Genomic DNA, 19,114 nt, shown 5'->3' with positions numbered 1-19,114 from the left:
AGAAAAAAACTGCCAGCAACTAATATTATGTCTGACAAAGCTGTCCTTCAGAAAGAAAAAAGAAATAACGTGTTTGCTCGACAAACAAAGCTGAGGGCATTCAGGACTACTAGGTCTACCTTAAAAAAATGCTTAACGGAGTTTTTCAAGTAAAAATGAATGAAGTTGGGAGCGGTGGCTCATGCCTGTAATCCCATTTTTGGAGGCTGAAGTGGGTGGATCACCTGAGGTCGGGAGGTCAAGACCAGCCTGGCCAACATGGCAAAACCCCACCTCCAGTAAAAATACAAAAAATTAGCCAGGTATGAAGGCCACTGAGATCGTGCCACTGCACTCCAGCCTGGGTGACAAGAGTCAAACTACATTTCAAAAACAAAAAACAAAACAAACAAAAAAAACAAAACTTGAGGCCTGGCCTTCTGCTCCTCTCCAACCCCCCTTCTCTGGGCCCAAGCCACCTTGGCTGAGGAGAGGGTGAGGAGGTGTGAGCCCCTGCCAGGAACCCCCTGCCCGGACCAAGTACTCGGCCCCCAGGCCTGCATTCAGTGAGGCCTCCCGTGGCATCAGCATGTTCGTGTGGAGGAATGTGGAAGGTCACTCTGAGGCCGTGTTCCCCTGGTACTCCATCCCCTTCCTGACCCCTCCCTGCAGCCACACGAGGCCAGCAACCTGCCAGTCACTCAGTGGCCTCCAACCAGAGAAAACAACCTGCCAAGTTGGCAGCTGTTGCTCATGAGCATCCACCAGGTGGGACAGGGAGTGTTGACCCTGGGCGGCCCCCTGGAGCCACCTGCCCTGAAAGCCCAGGGCCCACAACCCCACACACTTTGGGGGTGGTGGAACCTGGTAAAAGCTCACCTCCCATCATGGAGGAGGAGCCCTGGGCCCCTCAGGGGAGTCCCTGCTGGACAGTGAGACAGAGAATGACCATGATGATGCTTTCCTCTCCATCATGTCTCTTGACACCCAGTTGCCTTTACCACTCAGATGATGTCAGGCCCAGTCCCTCAGTGCCCTGCGCAAGGAACAGGACTCATCTTCTGAGAAGGATGGACGCAGCCCCAACAAATGGGACAAGGACCACATCCGGTGGCCCATGAGTGGCGGTCATGATCTTCAGCAAGCGGCACCAGGCCCTGGCGGGGCTCACCAGGGTCACCCCAACTAGGATAACCGGACCATCAGCCAGATGCTGAGCGAGCGGTGGTACACCCTGGGGCCCAATGAGACACAGAAATACCACGACCTGGCCTTCCAGGTGAAGGTGGCCCACTTGCAACAAGGACCGAAAGAAGTCCAGCTCAGAGGCCAAGCCCACAAGCCAGGGGCTAGCAGGAGTGTAACAAGGGCTCATGGGAGCGGAGCATATCAGAGACGGGCACTGCCACTGCCCCTGGGGTGTCCTCTGAACTCCTGTCAGTTGCAGCCCAAACACTCCAGAGCTCGGATACCAAGGAGCAGCTTCTGTGGGGCAGAACGGCTGCACACAGTCAGGGAACCTGGCTCAGCCTGGCCCAAGCCTTCTCCCACAGCGGGGTACACAGCCTGGACGGCATGGAAATAGACCGTCAGGCACTATGGGAACTGACACAGGTGGTGTCTGGCACTGCATCATACTCTGGCCCAAAGCCTTCTACTCAGTATGGAGCTCCAGGCCACTTTGCAGCCCCTGGTGAGGGAGGTGACCAGTGGGCAGCCCTGCTGCTGCCCACCTGAGGTGCTCATTCCCAGCACATGGCCAGTGAGGACATGGCGAGTGACGAGGAGCACACGGTCATCCATGAGGAGGAGGGGGTGATGATGTCATGGCTGATGATGGCTTTAGCACCACTGACACCGATCTCAAGTTCAAGGAGTGGGTGACCGACTGAGAGTGGGGACAACTCTGGGGAGGAGCCAGAGGGCAACAAGGGCTTTGGTGGGAAGGTATTTGCACCTGTCATTCCTTCCTCCTTTACTCCTGCCGCCCCTTGCTGGATCCTGAGCCCCCAGGGTCCCCCGATCCACCTGCAGCTTTTGGCAAAGTCTATGGTCCCACCCTGTCCTCCTCCTACACATACTCGGATGCTTCCTCCTCAACCTTGGCACCCACCTCCTTCTTACTGGGCCCAGGAGCCTTCAAAGCCCAGGAGTCTGGTCAAGGCAGCAGAGCGGGCCCCCTACGGCCCCTACCCCTGGGGAGGGGGGCCCAGGGACGCCTTCCAAGGTGACCTGTTTCCTCCCAATGGATCCTGCCACTTTCTGGTGCAAGAGACCTGAAAGTGTGGGCAACCTGGAGCTACCAGGCTCCTCAGTCATCAGGGTCCCTCCCAACACTAAGGCTTTCCTAGGCAGGAGCTGGGCTGAGACACCCGGAGGGCAGAGCCTGAAGAGAAACTGACTGGGCTTTCGGGGTCGGGGCAGAGGGAACCCCACGGACATGGATCCCACACTGGAGGACCCCACCATGCCCAAATGCAAGATGAGAAGATGCTCCAGCTGCAGTCCAAAGCCCAACACCCCCAAGTGTGCCATGTGTGATGGGGACAGCTTCCCCTTTGCCTGTACAGGTGCAGAAGCCGAGGACAGGCGCAGGGAACCGGAGACCGAGAAGGCGCTGTCCTCTTCACTGCACGTGCCCTGGACCAGTGCCGGCCCTGATCATGCAGCTCTTCCAGGCCCACTGCTTCTTCCCGTCCACTAGGCCACAGCCGCCCTCCACGCCCACTATGCACACATCTTCCCCTCCAAGGTTTGTTCTGCCCCTGCCCTGACTCCCAGCCCTGTGGGGGTCCTGACCGCACCTCACCTGGCTCAGACTCTTGACGCTGCCCTGGCTGCCCCACCACTGCCTCTGCCCGAGAGTCACGTGAGGCTGAGAGTAGGGGCAGGGGCAACAGTGGTGCCAGTTGGGGTGCGGTCCAGTGGGAGGAGCCTCAGCCTCGCGGGCTGCTCCGTGGGACTGATGACTGCATGATCTTCTGGGCACCTCACGGATCTTCAACTGCAGGTGAAACGGATGCTGGTGGTGGGTGCAGGGCCGCTGGGAGCTGCTGCATGGTTCCCAGAGGCTGGACTGGGGCAGGTGCCAACTGAAGCTGCTGGGGCAGCATGGGCAGGATGTTCTGCACACAAACCTTGGAGAAGATGATGTGTGCATAGCGGGTCCACTGCTGCTGCCCCTGCCCTGACTCCCAGCCCTGCCTGACCCCACCTCAACCTGCTCAGGCTCTGGCGCAACCCTGGCTGCCCTGCCACTGCCTCTGCCCCAGAGTTGGGGCCTTGACAGCCTGGTTGGAAGGGGACACCCCAGCCCTGCCTCAACACCTGGGGGTCTCCATAACTACCACAGGCAGGTGGGCAACCCCAAAGATCCCAGGACTCACAGTACCCCCTGAGAACATGGACAGTATGTGGGGGTAGCAATGGAGGGCAGGATGGTTGTCTTCTCCCAGGTAAAGCCATTTAATCCTTTCAGTTTGGGACGGAGTAAGGCCTGCCTCTTTTTTTTTTTTTTTTTTTTTGAGACCGAGTCTTGCTCTGTCACCCAGGCTGGAGTGCAGTGGTGCGATCTTGGCTCACTGCAACCTCTTCCCGCCGGGTTCACGCCATTCTCCTGCCTCAGCCTTCCGGGTAGCTAGGATTACAGGTGCACGCTACCACGTCCAGCTAATTTTTGTATTTTTAGTACAGACGGGGCTTCATCATCTTGGCCAGGCTGATTTCGATCTCCTGACATCGTGATCTGCCTGCCTCCCCCTCCTAAAATGCTGGGATTACAGGCGTGAGCCACCACGCCTGGCCAAGGCCTGCTCCTCTTATCTATACCCCCTACCCCTGCAGCTGTGCCGGGGGAAAGCTGGGCAGTTTCCCTCCTCCGAGCCCCTGTACATACCATGAATTGTGGGACCTTCAGAGCTTTTCACTTTTCGGAAAATAGCTCCTGCTGGGCTACAAGATGGAGTGTGAAGAGGGCCTTGGGCCACAGGGAGGCGCCTGTGGACTAGGGGGAGTTCATGCACCCCTTCTTTCCCCAGAGTGGCTGGACTCAGGTTAGTATGGGGGTGGGGGCTCCTGCACTTCGACACAGGCAGCGGGAGGGTTTTCTCCCCATTCCCTCTGCACTCCCAACTTGAGCTATACTTTTTAAGAAAGTGATTCACCCTGCCTTTGCCCCCTTCCCCAGAACAGAACACGTTGATCATGGGCGATATTTTTCATTGTGCCAAAAAGTTGCCATGACCGTCATTAAACCTGTTTAACACCAAATAATAAGGAAAATAAAATAAAAAATTCGGGCATGGTGCAGAAACTCACTCCAAATAAATTACCTACCAAAATATGTAATGGTGGAAATATTCCAAAATTCAATATTTTGGGATTTATACACAAAAGATAAACAAATTAGAGGCCAAGAGGCTGCCGGAAGGGAAAAACAGGGCCTGGAAAGGCCGTTGTGAGGAATGAGCTGGGCCTAAAGAGGCCACTGGCAGGCAGTAGCTGAACTTGCCAAAGTGGCCGAAAGGCAGGAGCTTTGGACTGGGGAGGCCGCAGTGAGGCGAGAGCTAGCTGGGCGTGGAGAGTCCGCTGTGAGGCCGAGGCCGAGGCCGGGCCCGTGCAGGCCTTCGAGAGGCAGGAGGCCGGGCCTGCACAGGCCGACTGGAGATCAAGTTCTGTGCCTGAAGAGGCTGCCAAAAGTCAAAAGCGGGGCCTGGGAAGGCCGCCGAGAGCCATGAGCTGGGCTGGGCCGAAAGAGGCCACTGGGAGGCAGGAGGAGCTGGGCCTGGAGAGGCTGACTCGAGGAAGTTTTGCACCTGGAGAGGCCGCCGAGAGGACGGAGCTGGGCCCGGGGAGGCCAACTTGCTGCTCTTCCAGGCCCACTTCCAGGCCGACTTGAGGACGACTTGGGCCTGCAGAGGCCGCCGGGAGGCCCAAGCTGGGCCTAGAAGAGCCCACCGACCGGAGGCTGTTTGGGGCCTGCAGATGCCATCGGAGGGCAGGAGCTGATCCTGGAGAGGCCACCGTGAGGCCTGAGACGTTGTTGGGACCTGGAGTCGGCCCAGAGTCAGGCCTGGAGATGCAGCCGGGAGGAAGAGCTGGGCCCGGAGAGGACACCGGGAGGCTGCAAGTGGGTCTGAGAGGCCAACTTGAGGAGGTCTGGCCTCCGCCTCCCGCATGGCCCAGCTGTTCCTCCTGGCTGCATCTCCCGCCTCCCAGCAAACAAGCTCTTTTGGCTCAGCTCCCGCCTGCGTTTGTAGACCCCGAAGTTTCTGCAACCAAGCTCTTCAGACCCACATCCCTTCTCCCAGTGACTGAACAGTCCCAGCTCCGGCGGGAGAAGGGCGTCTGCAGACCCCGCTGTTGCCTCCCAGGGGAGTCTCCAGGCCCAGCTCTCGCCCCACCGCGACCTCCCGGGCCCAAGTCCCTGCCTACCTCCCAGCAGCCCGCGTGCGACCCTGCTCCTCCCTCACGGTGGCCTGTTGAGGCAGGGGCTCATGCTGACCTCTCTCAGCGTGGGAGGGGCCGGTGTGAGGCAAGGGGCTCACGTTGACCTCTCTCAGCCTGGGAGGGGCCGGTGTGAGGCAAGGGGCTCAGGCTGACCTCTGTCCGCGTGGGAGGGGCCGGTGTGAGGCAAGGGGCTCACGCTGACCTCTGTCCGCGTGGGAGGGGCCGGTGTGAGGCAAGGGCTCACACTGACCTCTCTCAGCGTGGGAGGAGCCAGTGTGAGGCAGGGGCTCACGCCTCTGGGCAGGGTGCCAGAGGCATGAGTTGGGCATCAACAGGCCACCGTGAGGGAGATGCTGGGCCGCACGCGGGCTGCTGGGAGGCAGGCAGGGACTTGGCCCTGGGGGGCCGCCGTGGGGGCTACAGCTGGGCCTGGAGAGGCCCCTGGGAGGCAAGGGCGGGGCCTGCAGAGGCTGTTCTCCAACCAGTGCTGGGCCTGTACAGGCCACCAGGAGGCAGGAGGTGGGCCCTCAGAGCTTGGCTGGAGAAAGTTCGGGGCCTACAAAGGCGGTTGGGAGCTGGGCAGGAGTTGAGCCAAAAGAGCTTGCTTACTTGCTGGGAGGCAGGGCCGGGAGAGGCTGACTTCAGGACAACTTGGGCCTGTGGCGGTCGCCAGGAGGCCCAAGCTTGGCGTGGAGGAGCCCACCGACCGGAGACCATTTGGGGCCTGGAGATGCCATCGGAGGGCAGGAGCTCATCCTGGAGAGGCCACCGTGAGGCCTGACCTGGGCCTGGGGAGCTTGGCTTGAGGAAGCTGTGGGCCGACCAAGGCCGCCAGGAGATGGGTAGGCACTAAGTCCAAAGAGGTTGTTGAGAGGCAGGAGTCGGGCCTGGAGACGCAACCAGGAAGAAGAGCTGGGCCCGGAGAGGACGCCCGGAGGGTGCAAGTGGGTCTGGAGAGGCCGACTTGAGGAGGTTCTGGGCCCGGAGAGGCCGCCGGAAGGGAAAAACTGGGCCTGGAAAGGCCGTTGTGAGGAATGAGCCCCATGGGCCTGAAGAGGCCACTGGCAGGCGGGAGCTGGGCCTGCCGAAGCGGCCAAGAGGCAGGAGCTTTGGACTTGGGAGGCCGCAGTGAGGCGACAGCTAGCTGGGCGTGGAGAGTCCGCTGTGAGGCAGAGGCTGGGCCCATTCAGGCCTTCGGGAGGCAGGAGGCTGGGCCTTGTCGAGGCCTGCAGAGGCCACCGAAAGTCAAAAGCGGGGCTTGGGAAGGCCGCCGGGAGGCATGAGCTGGGCTGGGCCGAAAGAGGCCACTGGGAGGCAGAAGGAGCTGGGCCTGGAGAGGCTGCCGAAAGGCAGGAGCTTTGCCTGAGGATGCCACAGTGAGACACCATCTGGGTCTGGAGGGTCCACTGTGAGGCAGAGGCTGGCCTGTAGAGTCCGACAGTAGACAAAAGTTGGGCAAAAGGCTGATTTGAGGAAGTTTTGGGCTTCAAGAGTCAGCCACGAGGCAGGCACTAGGCCTGGAAATGGCCTCACAGTCATGAGTTGGGCCTAAATGGGCCAGTGTGAGGGAGAAGCTGTGCCTGTTGAGGCTGCTGGCAGGCAGGCAGAAATTTGGCCTGGGGCAGCTGCCATGAGGCAAGAGCTGGGCCTGGAAAAAGCCCCTGGGAGGCAAGAACAGGGCCTGCAGAGGCTGTTCTCAAGTCAAAGCTGGGCCTGTTCACGCCACCGGGAAGCAGAAGGTGGGCCTGGAGAGTTTGACTTGAGGAAGTTTTGGGCCTACATTGGCCGCCATGAGCTGGACAGGAACTGGGCCAAAAAAGGCTGTTGTGAGGCAGCAGTTGTGCCTGTAGACCCAGCCAAGAGGAAGAGGTGGGCCTGGAGAAGCCCCCATGAGGCAGAGGTTGGGCCTGTAGACACTAACAGGAGGCAGGAGCTGGGCCTGGAGAGGTCAACTTGAGGAGATTTGGGGCCTTCATAGGCCACCAGGAGGCAGCAGTTGGGACTAGAGAGTCTGACTTGAGTAAGTTTTGGGCCCGGAGATGACGTCCTGGGACAGGAGTTGGGCCTGGAGAGGCCACCATGAGGCATAAGCTGGATGTAGAGAGGCCAGTGTGAGGCAAGACCTGGGCCTGTCTAGGCTGCTGGGAGACAGGCAGGAATCTGGCCAGGGAAGGTTGCCATGAGACAAAAGTTGGGCCTGGAAAGGCCCTTGTGAAGCATGAGCTTGGCCTAAAGAGGCCACTGGGTGGCAGGAGCTGGGTGTGTAGAAGCTGCTGAAAGGTTGGGAGCTTGGCTTGGGGGGTCCACAGTGAGGCAGATGCTGGGCGTGAAGAATCTGCTGTGAGGCAGATGTTGGGACTGTAGAGGCTGACGGGAGGTAGAGGGTGGGCCTGGAGGGGCCACCAAGATGCAGGAGCTGGGCCTGGAGAGGCTGCAAAGAAGCATGAGCTGGGCCTGGTGAGGTCGACTTGAGAAAGTTCAGGGCCTGGAGAGAAGGCTGGGAGGCAGGAGCTGGGTCTAAAGAGGCCATTGTAACGATGGAGCTGTGCCTGTGGAGGCTGTTGTGAGGCAGTAGCCTCATCTGCGGAGACTGCCGTGAGGTAGGGTATGGGCCTAAATAGGCCATGGTGAGTCATGAGCTTGGTCTGTAGAGGCTGACTGGAGAAAGTGCTGGGCCTGGAGAGGCTGCCGGGAGGTAGGAGCTGGGCCAAAACATGTAAGCACATTTGCATTTATTAGGCACTTTATTTCCATTCTTACACTGTAATATATAATAAAATAATTATAGAACTCACCATAATGTAGAATCAGTGGGCGTGTTAAGCTTGTTTTCCTGCAACTGGATGTTCCCACCTGAGCATGATGGGAGAAAGTGACAGATCAATAGGTATTAGATTCTCATAAGGACAGCGCAACCTAGATCCCTCACATGCACGGTTCACAACAGGGTGCGTTCTCCTATGAGAATCTAATGCTGCTGCTCATCTGAGAAGGTGGAGCTCAGGCGGGAATGTGAGCAAAGGGGAGTGGCTGTAACTACAGATGAAGCTTCCCTCACTCCCTCACTCGACACCACTCACCTCCTGCTGTGTGGCTCCTTGCGGCTCCATGGCTCAGGGGTTGGGGACCCCTGCTCAAGTGCATCCAAAGCGACCCTTCCCACACCAGTCTTCACAGTGGTCAAGGGCAGCAACCACTTAGCTCCCAAGGCATGTGCCTCAGCTGGCATTTCGTCACAATCAACAGTAAGTGGTAGCTTGAGTCACTGTGAGGTCACCTACTGGAAATCACCAGCATCCCATTTCCCACTGGCAAAGAGCTCAGCACTGCCCCCTGGGAAACCAAACCTATGCCCAAATCCCATCTGTGTGGGTTTACCTCCTGGGACCCTTCCTAACATATTAGTTAGAGTCCAATCAGGAAGCATAAACCACTCAAAAGTTTAAAGTGGTAAAATTTAATACAGAGAATTATTCATTATAACAGGTGAACAGCATAATGAGAGATTGGCTAGCACAAAGTAAAGAGAACTCTAGAGAATATGGGACTAGCCCAGGCCGGGCATGGTGGCTCATGCCTGAAATTCCAGCAATTTGAGAAGCTAATGCAGGAGGATTGCTTAAGGCCAGGAGCTAGAGACCGGTCTGGACAACACAGTGAGACCCTGTCTCTATCCAGAAAAAGAAAAAAGTTAGCTGGGAGTGGAGGTGCACACTTGTAGTCCCAGCTACTCGGAATGCTGAAGTTTGAGCCTGGGAGGTCAAGGCTGCAGTGAGGCATGATTATGCCACTACAGTCCAGCCTGGTGACAGAGCAAGACCCTGTCTCAAAGAACAAAACAACAACAACCGTTTACAGACAGAAAAGAAATAGAGCTAATAAGCTGAGGAAAGATGTTGAAATGTGACAAGTAAAGTAATATGAGGTCTTTTGTCTATGTAAAATAATCAAACAAAAAATGACTTACTAAATTATAATACCCTGTGCTGGCAAAGGTGCAGTGAAATGGGCACTTTCTTATACTATGAGGGGTGTTTAAATTGTGTATAAGCCTTCCCGGGTAAAGCCTGTCAATTTTTTAAAATAATGGAGACAGGGTCTCACCATACTGCCATACTGCCTCCTCCAACTCTTGGCCTCAAGCAATCCTCCTCTCTTAGCCTCCCAAAGTGCTAAGATTATAGCTGGGAGGCACCCAAAACCCTGTCAATTTACATCAAGGGTAATGAGAATGTCCATTCACCATGACTCACAGTAATCTTACTTCTGGGGAGACAATTCAATCTAAACAAAAGGTCATCTGTACACACACAGTAAAAATCTGGGAGTAACTGAAGACACAGTTGGTAAGTGAAATAAGAAACAGTTATAAGAAATTAAACTATGGTATCCATAGGCACCTGGTATAAAAGGTCAGTTGATGTTAGCTGCTACTTTTTTGTTGTTTTGAGACAGGGTCTCACTCTGTCACCCAGGCTGGAGTGCAGAGGCCTGATCATGACTCACTGCAGTCTCAGCCTCCCTGGGCTCAAGTGATCCTCCCACCTCAGCCTCCCAAGTAGCTGAGATTACAGGAACATGCCACCACACTAGGCTAATTCATGTATTTTTCTGTAGGGATGGTGACTCCCCCTTTGTTTCCAAGGCCTATCGCAAACTCTTGGCCTCAAGCCATCCTCCTGCCTCAGCCTCCCAAAGTGTTGCGATTACCAGTGTGAGCCACCACACCTGGCCAGCTGCTACTTTTATCAATAGTATTATTATTCCACTCAATTAAAAATTATTATTTTCAAGGCTATGCAACAGTATGTATCCTACAGCGTAATTGTAAAAACATATACAGTCGTCGTCCCTCAGTATACAGAATTAGTTCCAGCCCCCCATCTCTGCATATACCAAAATCCATGCTTACTCACGTTTCGCTGTCACCCCTCTGGAATCCACGTATACGAAAATTCCAAATATTAGTTGGGCATAGTGGCAAGCACCTGTAGTCTCAGCCACGTGGGAGGTTGAGGTGAGAGGATCGCTTCAGCATGGAAGGTTGAGGCTGCAGTCAGCTGTGATAGCAGTACTACAATCCAGCCTTGGACAACAGAGGGAGACCCTGTCTCAGAAAAAAAAAACAGAACAAAACAGGTTAGAAATTGTAATCTAACCCTAACCCTAACCCTAACCCCTTAACCCTAACCCTAACCCTAACCCCAACCCTAACCCCTAACACTAACCCCTAACTCCTAACCCCTACCCTAACCCCTAACCCCTAACCCAAACCCCAAACCCTAACCCTAACCCCAAACCCCAACACCAAACCGAACTCGAACCCTACCCCTAACCCCTAACCCTAACCCTAACCCCTAACCCTAACCCCAAACCTTAACCCTAACCCTAACCCCAACACCAACCCCAACCGTAATCGCAAACCCCAACCTGAACCCCAAAACCAAACCCTAACCCTAACCCTAACCATTAACCATAACCCTAACCCTTAACCCCAACGCTAACCCGAACCCTTAAGCCCTAACCCTAACCCAACACTAACCCTAACCCTAAAACCCTAACCCTAACACTAACCCTAACCCTAACCCTGACTCTGATCCCGACCCCGACCCTAACCCTGACCCTAACCCTAGACCCTGACCCTGACCCTGACCCTAACCTAACCCTGACCCTGACCCTGACCCTAACCCAACCCTAACCCCTAACCCCTAACCCTGACCCTGACCCTACCCCTAACACTGACCCTACCCCTACCCCTGACCCTAACCCTAACCCTACCCTAACCCTAACCCTAACCCTAACCCTACCCTAACCCTAACCCTAACCCCTAACCCGAACCCGAACCCGAACCCTGACCCTACCCTGACCCTGACCCGGACCCGAACCCTCACCCTCACCCTCATCCTAACCCCTAACCCTCACCCTAACCCTCACCCTAACCCCTAACCCGAACCCTGACCCTACCCTGACCCTAACCCTGACCCTGACCCTCACCCTAACCTAACCCTGACCCTGACCCTAACCCTTGCCCTCACCCTAACCTAACCCTAACCCTGACCCTGACCCTAACTCTGACCCTGACCCTAACCCTGACCCTAACCCTGACCCTGACCCTAACCCTAACCCGATTGCCTTGGTTTTCTTCTAGGGTTTTTATGGTTTTGGGTTTTACATTTAAGTCTTTAACCCATCTTGACATAATTTTTGCATAAGGTGTGAGAAAGAGGTCTAGTTTCTGTTTTCTGAATATGGCTAGCCAGTTTTCCCAGCACCATTTATTAAATAGGGAATCCTTTCCCCATTGCTTGTTTTTGTCAGGTTTGTCAAAGATCAGATGGTTGTAGATGTGTGGTATTATTCCTGAGGCCTCTGTTCTGTTCCATTGTTCTATATTTCTGTTTTGGTACCAGTACCATGCTGTTTTGGTTACTGTAGCCTTGTAGTATAGTTTGAAGTAGTGTGATGCCTCCAGCTTTGTTCTTTTGGCCTCGGGTAGTCTTGGCTATACGGGCTCTTTTTTTGGTTCTATATGAAATTTAAAGTAGTTTTTTCTAATTCTTTGAAGACAGTCACTGGAAGTTTGATGGGAATAGCATTTAATCTATAAATTAGTTTGCGCAGTATGGCCATTTTCAATATATTGATTCTTCCTATCCATGAGTATGAAATGGTTTTCCATTGTTTTGTGTCCTCTCTTATTTCCTTGAACAGTGGTTTGTAGCTCTCCTTGAAGAGGTCCTTCACATCCCTTGTAAGTTGTATTCCTAGGTATTTTATTCTCTTTGTAGCAGTTGTGAATGGGAGTTCACTCATGACTTGGCTCTCGTCTATTGTTGGTGTATATGAATGCTTGTGATTTTTGCACATTGATTTTGTATCCTGAGACTTTGCTGAAGTTGCTTATCAGCTTAAGGAGTTTTTGGGCTGAGACGATGGGGTTTTCTAAATATACAATCATGTCATCTGCAAACAGAGATAATTTGACTTCCTCTCCTCCTCTTTGAATATGCTTTATTTCTTTCTCTGATTGCCCTTGCCAGAACTTCCAGTACTATGTTAAATAGGAGTGGTGAGAGAAGGCATCCTCGTCTTGTGCCAGTTTTCAAAGGGAATGCTTCCAGCTTTGGTCCAAATTCAGTATGATATTGGCTGTGGATTTGTCATAAATAGCTCTTATTATTTTGAGATACGTTCCATCAATACCTAGTTTATGGAGAGTTTTTAGCATGAAGGGATGTTGAATAATGTTGAGTAACTGAACACCAACATGGCTTCATCTCCAACAGTGAAATTGCTCATATGAAGGTCACCAGTAAGCTCAAAAGGTCCCATCTGCCTTCATTATTTGACCTCTCGGCAACTTTTAAAGTATCAGATCATGCTCTATGATCAAGACATTTTCTTTTCTCATTTCTTGATGACACCACATAAAACTAGTTTTCCTTCTTCTTCACAAACAAACTTTTTGGGTTTCTTTTTTTGTTTGAGAGAGGGTCTCACCCTGTCACCCAGGAAATACATCCAAAATGATAGACTTGAATAGGAATAGTAATTAAAAGTCCAAGACCTCAGATCTGTCGGTAGACTCAAGCCTGGCATAGGTCACTTGCTAGCTGGGAGTCTAGGCAAGATATTTTATTTTTCTAATTCTGTTTCCCCATGAGCAAAATGTGGGCACTATAGTTATCAGTTGGTAAGGAGTTCGACATCTCTGTAACGCTTAATATAAAATATTGGACTGATGATATCGTTTGGCTCTGTTTCCCCACCCAAATCTCATATAGAATTTTAATCCCCACCCTAACCCTAACAGTCATAACCCTATGCTATCCCTAACCTAACTGAAAATGATGAGCCTAACAGTTGAGTGAATAAATGATGATTGATCCTAAAGGAATTAAGTAAATAATTCATTAGAGAATTATTAAAGAATTAAGAATTAATATTCCACAAATACTCACTGTGTCTCAATGGTGCTCCTTGATGCTCCTAGGCTTTGGTTAACCACCCCCGCTTAACCTTTGCAACCACCCCATGGCAGGTCCTAGCACCATCCCCATTTTACAGGTGAGAGGTTTGAGAACATGCCTAGGGTCACACACCTGGGCAGTATCAGGCCTAAATATGAGCAGGCACAGGTGGTGTCAGGAGAGACGCTGATGTCATAACAGTATAAGGAAAAGAAGGAGCAGCAGTGAGCACGGTGTGATGGCCAAACATGCCATGGGCTGACCCCACGTGGATCCAGCCCCACAGCTGGCCAGGATACACTTTCTCTGTCCTTACATGAAGTTTTCACTTCATCATGGGAAGAGCACAGAGCGCAGGGAGAGTGTTCAAACAGCACTGGTACGTACTAGGAACTAAAGATGTTGGCTACCACTGACTCACTGAAAAGCAATCAGACAAAATACTAGAAATAAACCACAGGGACAGCTGGCTTTCTCTTTAGGTGTCAGGCCTGCATGTGTTTCCTTCGAAGTCTGTCCCCTCATTCTGCAAAAGCTCATTCCACCGAGAGAGGGAGCGGGAGCCCAGCCGAGCCCCTGTGCGGACAGCGGGGATGGCCCTCGGTGCACGGTGCCCTGGAGTCCGGAGCGAGTGCTCGGGGAGGCAGAGAGCGCTCGGCGTGGGCGGCACCCGCAGGCACTGCCTCCCCAGGCTGCCCCCATCCCCAGGCCCGCGCGGTGCCGGCGGGGCCATTTGCGCAGCCGCCCGCACACGTCCCGCCGGGCGGGCCCTTGCTCCACCCGGACAAAGCGCCCAGGGCCATCCTGAGTCCCTGCAGGGTCAGGGCCTGCGGAATCGCGCGGCCTTTGCCCCACAAAACCACTGTGTGGCGGAAGAGCGCTTCGGCCGCGTCGCCTCCAAACTGGACCCGCACATCTGAGCCTGCGTTTCCGTTTCCCCGAGAGACCCCGGGCTCCCTCCCCCAAGGACAGGAACGCAACGCACTGGCAGAGCTCACTGATTGGATGGGGGAGAGAAGTGGGCGGAGTGAGCACTAGGAGATCCTGTCATTGGATAAGAAAGAGAAGTGGGCAGGGTGGGCACTGGTAGAGTCTCTACTGGTTGGATAGGAGCGAGAAGCGGGCGGGGCTAGCACTGAGATCCTGCAATTGGACGGGCATGAAGTAGGTGGGGCGAGCACTGAGGAGACCCTGCCAATTGGACGAGAGAAGTGGGCGGAGTAAGCATTGGTAGAGCCTGCTGATTGGGCAAGAGACAGGAGTGGTCGGAGCAAGGACTGCGGAGAAGGCTGCTATTGGATGTTAGGGAGAAGAGGGCGGAACAAGAAGGTGGCGAGCTCTGCAGATTGGACAGGAGAGATAAGCAGGAGGAGCAAGCAATGAATGGAGCCAGCGGTGAAAAGAGCCCTGATAATTAGACAGGGGAGAGCAGTGGAACCAGAATTCGGGTTACGGTCACGGTGACAGCCAGAAAGGAAATTCCAGCACGGATGCCAACCGCACCAACCCAAAACTATGACCCGAGTCCTAACCCACCCTAACCCGGCCAAAACCGAACACCAAACCCTGACTAAATGCGAAACGCTGACCCGGACCTGGACCCTGACCCTGACCCTGAAGGGGGACATAGAGGAAAGAGATTGAGAGGTTTGCACATTCAGTGACATACATTTTCTTCGTTAGTCGATGTTAGAAAGCAAAGGCTTTTATCTCGAGAAATTTCTGACCTAAAGAATGATGTACAATAAACTGTATTCAACCATTGATCAACATTTTCTAACAAGGTGGAATGAAAATATAAAGTGTGGGGATTGCTACTAGTCCTAATACACTAATCTGTGGTTAGGAAGGTTTATTTTTTTCCCTCCAAACCTAAGCAGTACATGTCTTAAATTACCTTCTAAAATGTACGACTCTTGGAGCCTCAGACGGGCTGGCGTTAGTCAATACTCCACGGCTGTTTGTTGGATGAGTGGACAACAGCATGGCCGAGAGGTCCTGGTGCAAAAAGTCTTCGGCTGCCTCAGTTTGAATCCTGCTTCTGCCATCGACCAGCCGTGTGATTCTGTAAAAGTATTTTAACCTCTCTGGGCCTTAGTTTCCCCATCTGTAACTTGAGGGCCTACCTCAAATGGGTTCCTGGTGAAGAGTAACAAGACTATATCCGGAGTAGGTTTCAGTTGCCTTTTCCTCCGTCTTTCCACCCTCCCCTCCTACCCTTCCAAATCTTTTTTTTTTTTTTTGACAGGGTCTCCCTCTGTTGCCCAGGCTGGAGTGCAGTGGCGTGATCTCGGCTCACTGCAATCCCCACTTTCCAGGCTCAAGCGATCCTCCTCCTCCTACCTCAGCCTCCTGAATACCTGGGGCTACAGGTGTGTGCCACCACGCTAGGCTAATTGTCATTGTGTGTGTTTAGAGGCGTGGTTTATCCATGTTGACCAGGCTGGTCTCGAACTCCAGGCCTCAAGCAATTCTCCCACCTCGACCTCCAAAAGTGCTAGGACTTACAGGCGTGAGCCACCGCCCCCACCCCCTTCAAATCTATTAAAAGGTGAGAGTCTCGCCAAGGCAATGAGATCGCAATATGACGTTTCCATTTACTTTGGATTATATGTCATTATAAATATTAACAAATAAGACTTAAAAAGGACACCTTCGGGTAGGTCAGACCAAAATACAAAACTTGTCTGTGGGACTGCAGTTTGAGGACAGTGTCTGCAACAGTGTCTGCAGCCGTCACATGGCAGCAAAACGGGGTTAAGCAGTGCACGAGAGTCTGCGTCGACGACAGCCAGAGTCCATGCATCGGGAGGTTCACTCGGTTTGCGAAGGAACAACGGGCACGGCATGCACGGCCCGGGCTCGGCGGGCGGACGGGCCGGGGCGCAGTTCCCCGCGCTCGCCACTAGAGGTCAGGAGGTGACCCCTTCGGGGCTGGAAGACGGGCCCGTCGGGGATTGGCGCAGGCGGCGGGCGGGGCGGCGGGCGGGGCGGGGCTGGAGGCAGCGCCTGGTTACTGACACCTGGAATGACTTTTTTTTTTTTTTTTTTTTTGGCATCAGATTTCCTGTCTTTGTGGGGATGATGGACCCGAGTAAAGATGCCCATTCGGGGTCAAAGGCAGAGCCGCTTCTGCAGCTTCTCAAAGCGTTTTTTGTTTTTTTTTTCTGAGACGGAGTCTTGCTCTGTCGCCCAGTCTGGAGTGCAGTGGCGCGATCTTGGCTCACTGCAGCCTTCACCTCCCGGGTTCAAGCGATTCTCGTGCCTCAGCCTCCCCGAGTAGCTGGGACTACAGGCGTGCGCCACCACGCCCGGCTAATTTTTGTATTTTTAGTAGAGACGGGGTTTCGTCCTGTTGGCCAGGCGGGTTTCGAACTCCCGACCTCAGGTGATCCGCCAGCCTCGGCCTCCCAAAGTGCTGGGATTACAGGCGTGAGCCATCGTGCCCCGCCTCAAAATGCTTTAACAGAAAGACAATCTGCACGGGATCCAGAAGGGTGCTGAGATCCTAGGAAAGGAAGGTTTCCAAACTTCCTGGGGAGTTCCTGCCCGAGTGCCCGTGCTGCCCCTGGGCTGGCTGGCCAGTAAGCCTGCCTCCCAGCCTGACTGTCCCCATCTTTCGGTCCCAGCCCCATTTGCACAGCCTGGGCAGTAGAGAGCCCTGGACTGGGGGGCTGGAGTTCTGGGTTCTTGTCCCAGCTGTGCCCCTTCAGGCCCCTTTCACCCACTGGGCCTCACATTCCCCATGTGCCTAATAACGAAGTCATGGTAGGTGGGGGATACAGCCTCTTCTCGCTTTGCCATTCACTTCTGTGTCTTCAGAGAGGCTGTCAAATCTCCTCTCTGAATGAGACCCCCAAAAAAGCAAAGCTAAGAAGATACCCAAAGCTTAACTAGACACCAGGCCTTTTAGAAATAGACCACCTCTTACCTTAGGCCCCCAGAGGGTGCCCATTCTGTGTGGAGAAAAGAGGAGCCCTTGCCTCTGCCCCCAGAGCCTAGGGTGGGGTGGCTGAGTTTGGGGGCCAGGTTAGACACCTCTGGGGAAGCCTGAAGTAGCACGGATGGTTTCAAAGCCAGCGGATGAGGTGGCAGGACAGTGACAAGACCCCAGGTCTCCATCATGCACCTGAGCTTACTGAGCCTTCACCTGGTGTCTCTGCTGAGTCTCTGACAGACCAGGAGGGAAGGGACTGGGGGTACCGACCCCCAGAGAGAGAAAGTGGCAGTCAGAGGACCTGGGTTTGAGTCCTGGTTCAGCCCTTCCTGGCTGTGTGGCCTTGGCAAACTACTCAGACTCTGGGAACCTGTTTCACCTGCAAGATGGGGATGAGAATCAAACCCACCTTGCAGGGCTGTGAACATGCGTTCAGACCAGTGCATGCAAAAACCTTCACATAAAAACCCTTCCTAAAGATGGGGAGACAAGTCTCCATGAGCAGCAGGTAGCCAGGGACTGTGTAGGGGCTGGGGTCCTGTTTTCCCTGCAACCTGGGAAAGGCCTGATGTGTGGGGCTGGAAGGCCCTGGGCAGGCCTTCCTCTCTGGGCCTGACCTCTCTGGGCCTCTGTTTCCATCACACACTGATGGGCTGAGCACACTGGGACTCTGGCTGTGCAACTCCTTGGCTCTGCATTTGTTCACCCAGCGTTCCTGAGGGGCCCTTGGTAGGCAGAGAAAGTTTGTGGGCTTCAGGCATGGGCCCCAAGATTCAGATACTCTCAAGCCTCCTGGGGAGTCTGACTCAGGGGAGCAGACAGGCCCACCAGCCAGGGTGATTCTTGCTCAGCTCCTGGAGGGTGGAGCTGGCCCCACAGGCCTCCCCAGAGACACGGCCCTGGACTGCCACTGATTACTCCCAAAAGGGACATCTGTGGCGGTAGCGGGACCAAGATGCCACGAGCAAGCACCCGGAGGCCCCCAGTGTGAGCCATGGAGTGGAGGGGAGGGGAAAGGGCAGAGTCAGGACGTGTAGGAATGCTTGCTTTTTTTCCAAGCACAAGGGACCCTTTTCTCCACCGCAGCTGACCTGATGCTTATGCCGGGAAGGAGGAGGGGCGGGCTCTGTCCTTGAGGTCCCTCAGGAGTAGAAAGAGATCAGAGTGGGAGACTTGGGTCTGAGGTCTGAACTTGAGCCTACACCAGTTTCTCCATGGTGTTTCCATCACGTCCCCCACCTCCTGCCTCGAGCCTCACACCTTCCTAACAAACCCTCCCCTGGAGAGGAGACCCCGGGTCCACAGCACCCCGGCCCCATTGGCTTTCTCTCTCCAGGCCGTTTTAGACCACTCCCACTGCCTGGACTGCTTTTAGAAGCCCCCACTCACCCTCCAAGGCCTTACGGAAGCACCGCCTCCTCCAGGAAGCCTTCCCTGACCTCCCGGCAGAGTCAGCAGAGCCCACGGTACTTGCAGACTGGTCAAGCTGGTCTTGGTATTTCTCACCCCAGTTGGAATGGTTTGTTCCGGCTTCCTGACTAGATGGGAACTCCCTGAGGGCAGGCCCTGTGTCTCATTCACCCCCAGGGCTTGTGGAATCATTGAGTGAAGCATGTGCCAATTTACCCATCATCAGGAGCCTCCGGGAACTCTGGCAGACTTTCGGCCGGCAAGCCCACTTCTTCCATCTGCCCAGCAGCGAAGGAGATGAGGGATGCAGTCAGGCTTTCTTGGGCTGGAGCAGCCAGTCTTCAAGGTCCCATCCTCCACCTGTCTGTCT

General features: G+C 54.4%; 2 protein-coding genes and 1 pseudogene across 2 annotated transcripts; all 3 read right to left on the bottom strand.

Annotated features, from left to right (window-relative positions):
• Positions 1 to 4,180: 4,180 nt before the first annotated feature.
• Positions 4,181 to 5,763, bottom strand: LOC129394923 (putative uncharacterized protein FLJ44672; annotated as a pseudogene).
• An 80-nt stretch (positions 5,764 to 5,843) lies between these two features.
• Positions 5,844 to 6,965, bottom strand: LOC129394922 (putative uncharacterized protein FLJ44672). The gene has a single exon (XM_055104931.2). It carries the CDS (start codon positions 6,813 to 6,815, stop codon positions 6,069 to 6,071), a length of 747 nt encoding a protein of 248 aa, XP_054960906.1. The 5' UTR covers positions 6,816 to 6,965; the 3' UTR covers positions 5,844 to 6,068.
• Positions 6,966 to 7,050: 85 nt separating this feature from the next.
• LOC117978211 (putative uncharacterized protein FLJ44672) lies at positions 7,051 to 11,052 on the bottom strand. The gene is made up of 3 exons (XM_055104933.2): positions 10,344 to 11,052; positions 8,223 to 8,280; positions 7,051 to 8,129 (listed from the first exon to the last, which is right to left on the bottom strand). The coding sequence occupies exon 3, from the start codon at positions 8,051 to 8,053 to the stop codon at positions 7,430 to 7,432; it is 624 nt and encodes a 207-aa protein (XP_054960908.1). The 5' UTR covers positions 8,054 to 8,129; positions 8,223 to 8,280; positions 10,344 to 11,052; the 3' UTR covers positions 7,051 to 7,429.
• Positions 11,053 to 19,114: the final 8,062 nt, after the last annotated feature.

Source organism: Pan paniscus, chromosome 21 (genome assembly GCF_029289425.2).
Source record: "Pan paniscus chromosome 21, NHGRI_mPanPan1-v2.0_pri, whole genome shotgun sequence".
Taxonomy (NCBI): domain Eukaryota; kingdom Metazoa; phylum Chordata; class Mammalia; order Primates; family Hominidae; genus Pan; species Pan paniscus.
This window is presented reverse-complemented; position numbering and strand designations above follow the sequence as displayed.

Excerpts from the sequence above, each read along its gene's own strand:
- LOC129394922 (XM_055104931.2), bottom strand. The coding sequence starts at position 6,815 with ATGGTGTCTCACTGTGGCATCCTCAGGCAAAGCTCCTGCCTTTCGGCA.
- LOC117978211 (XM_055104933.2), bottom strand. The coding sequence starts at position 8,053 with ATGGCCTATTTAGGCCCATACCCTACCTCACGGCAGTCTCCGCAGATG.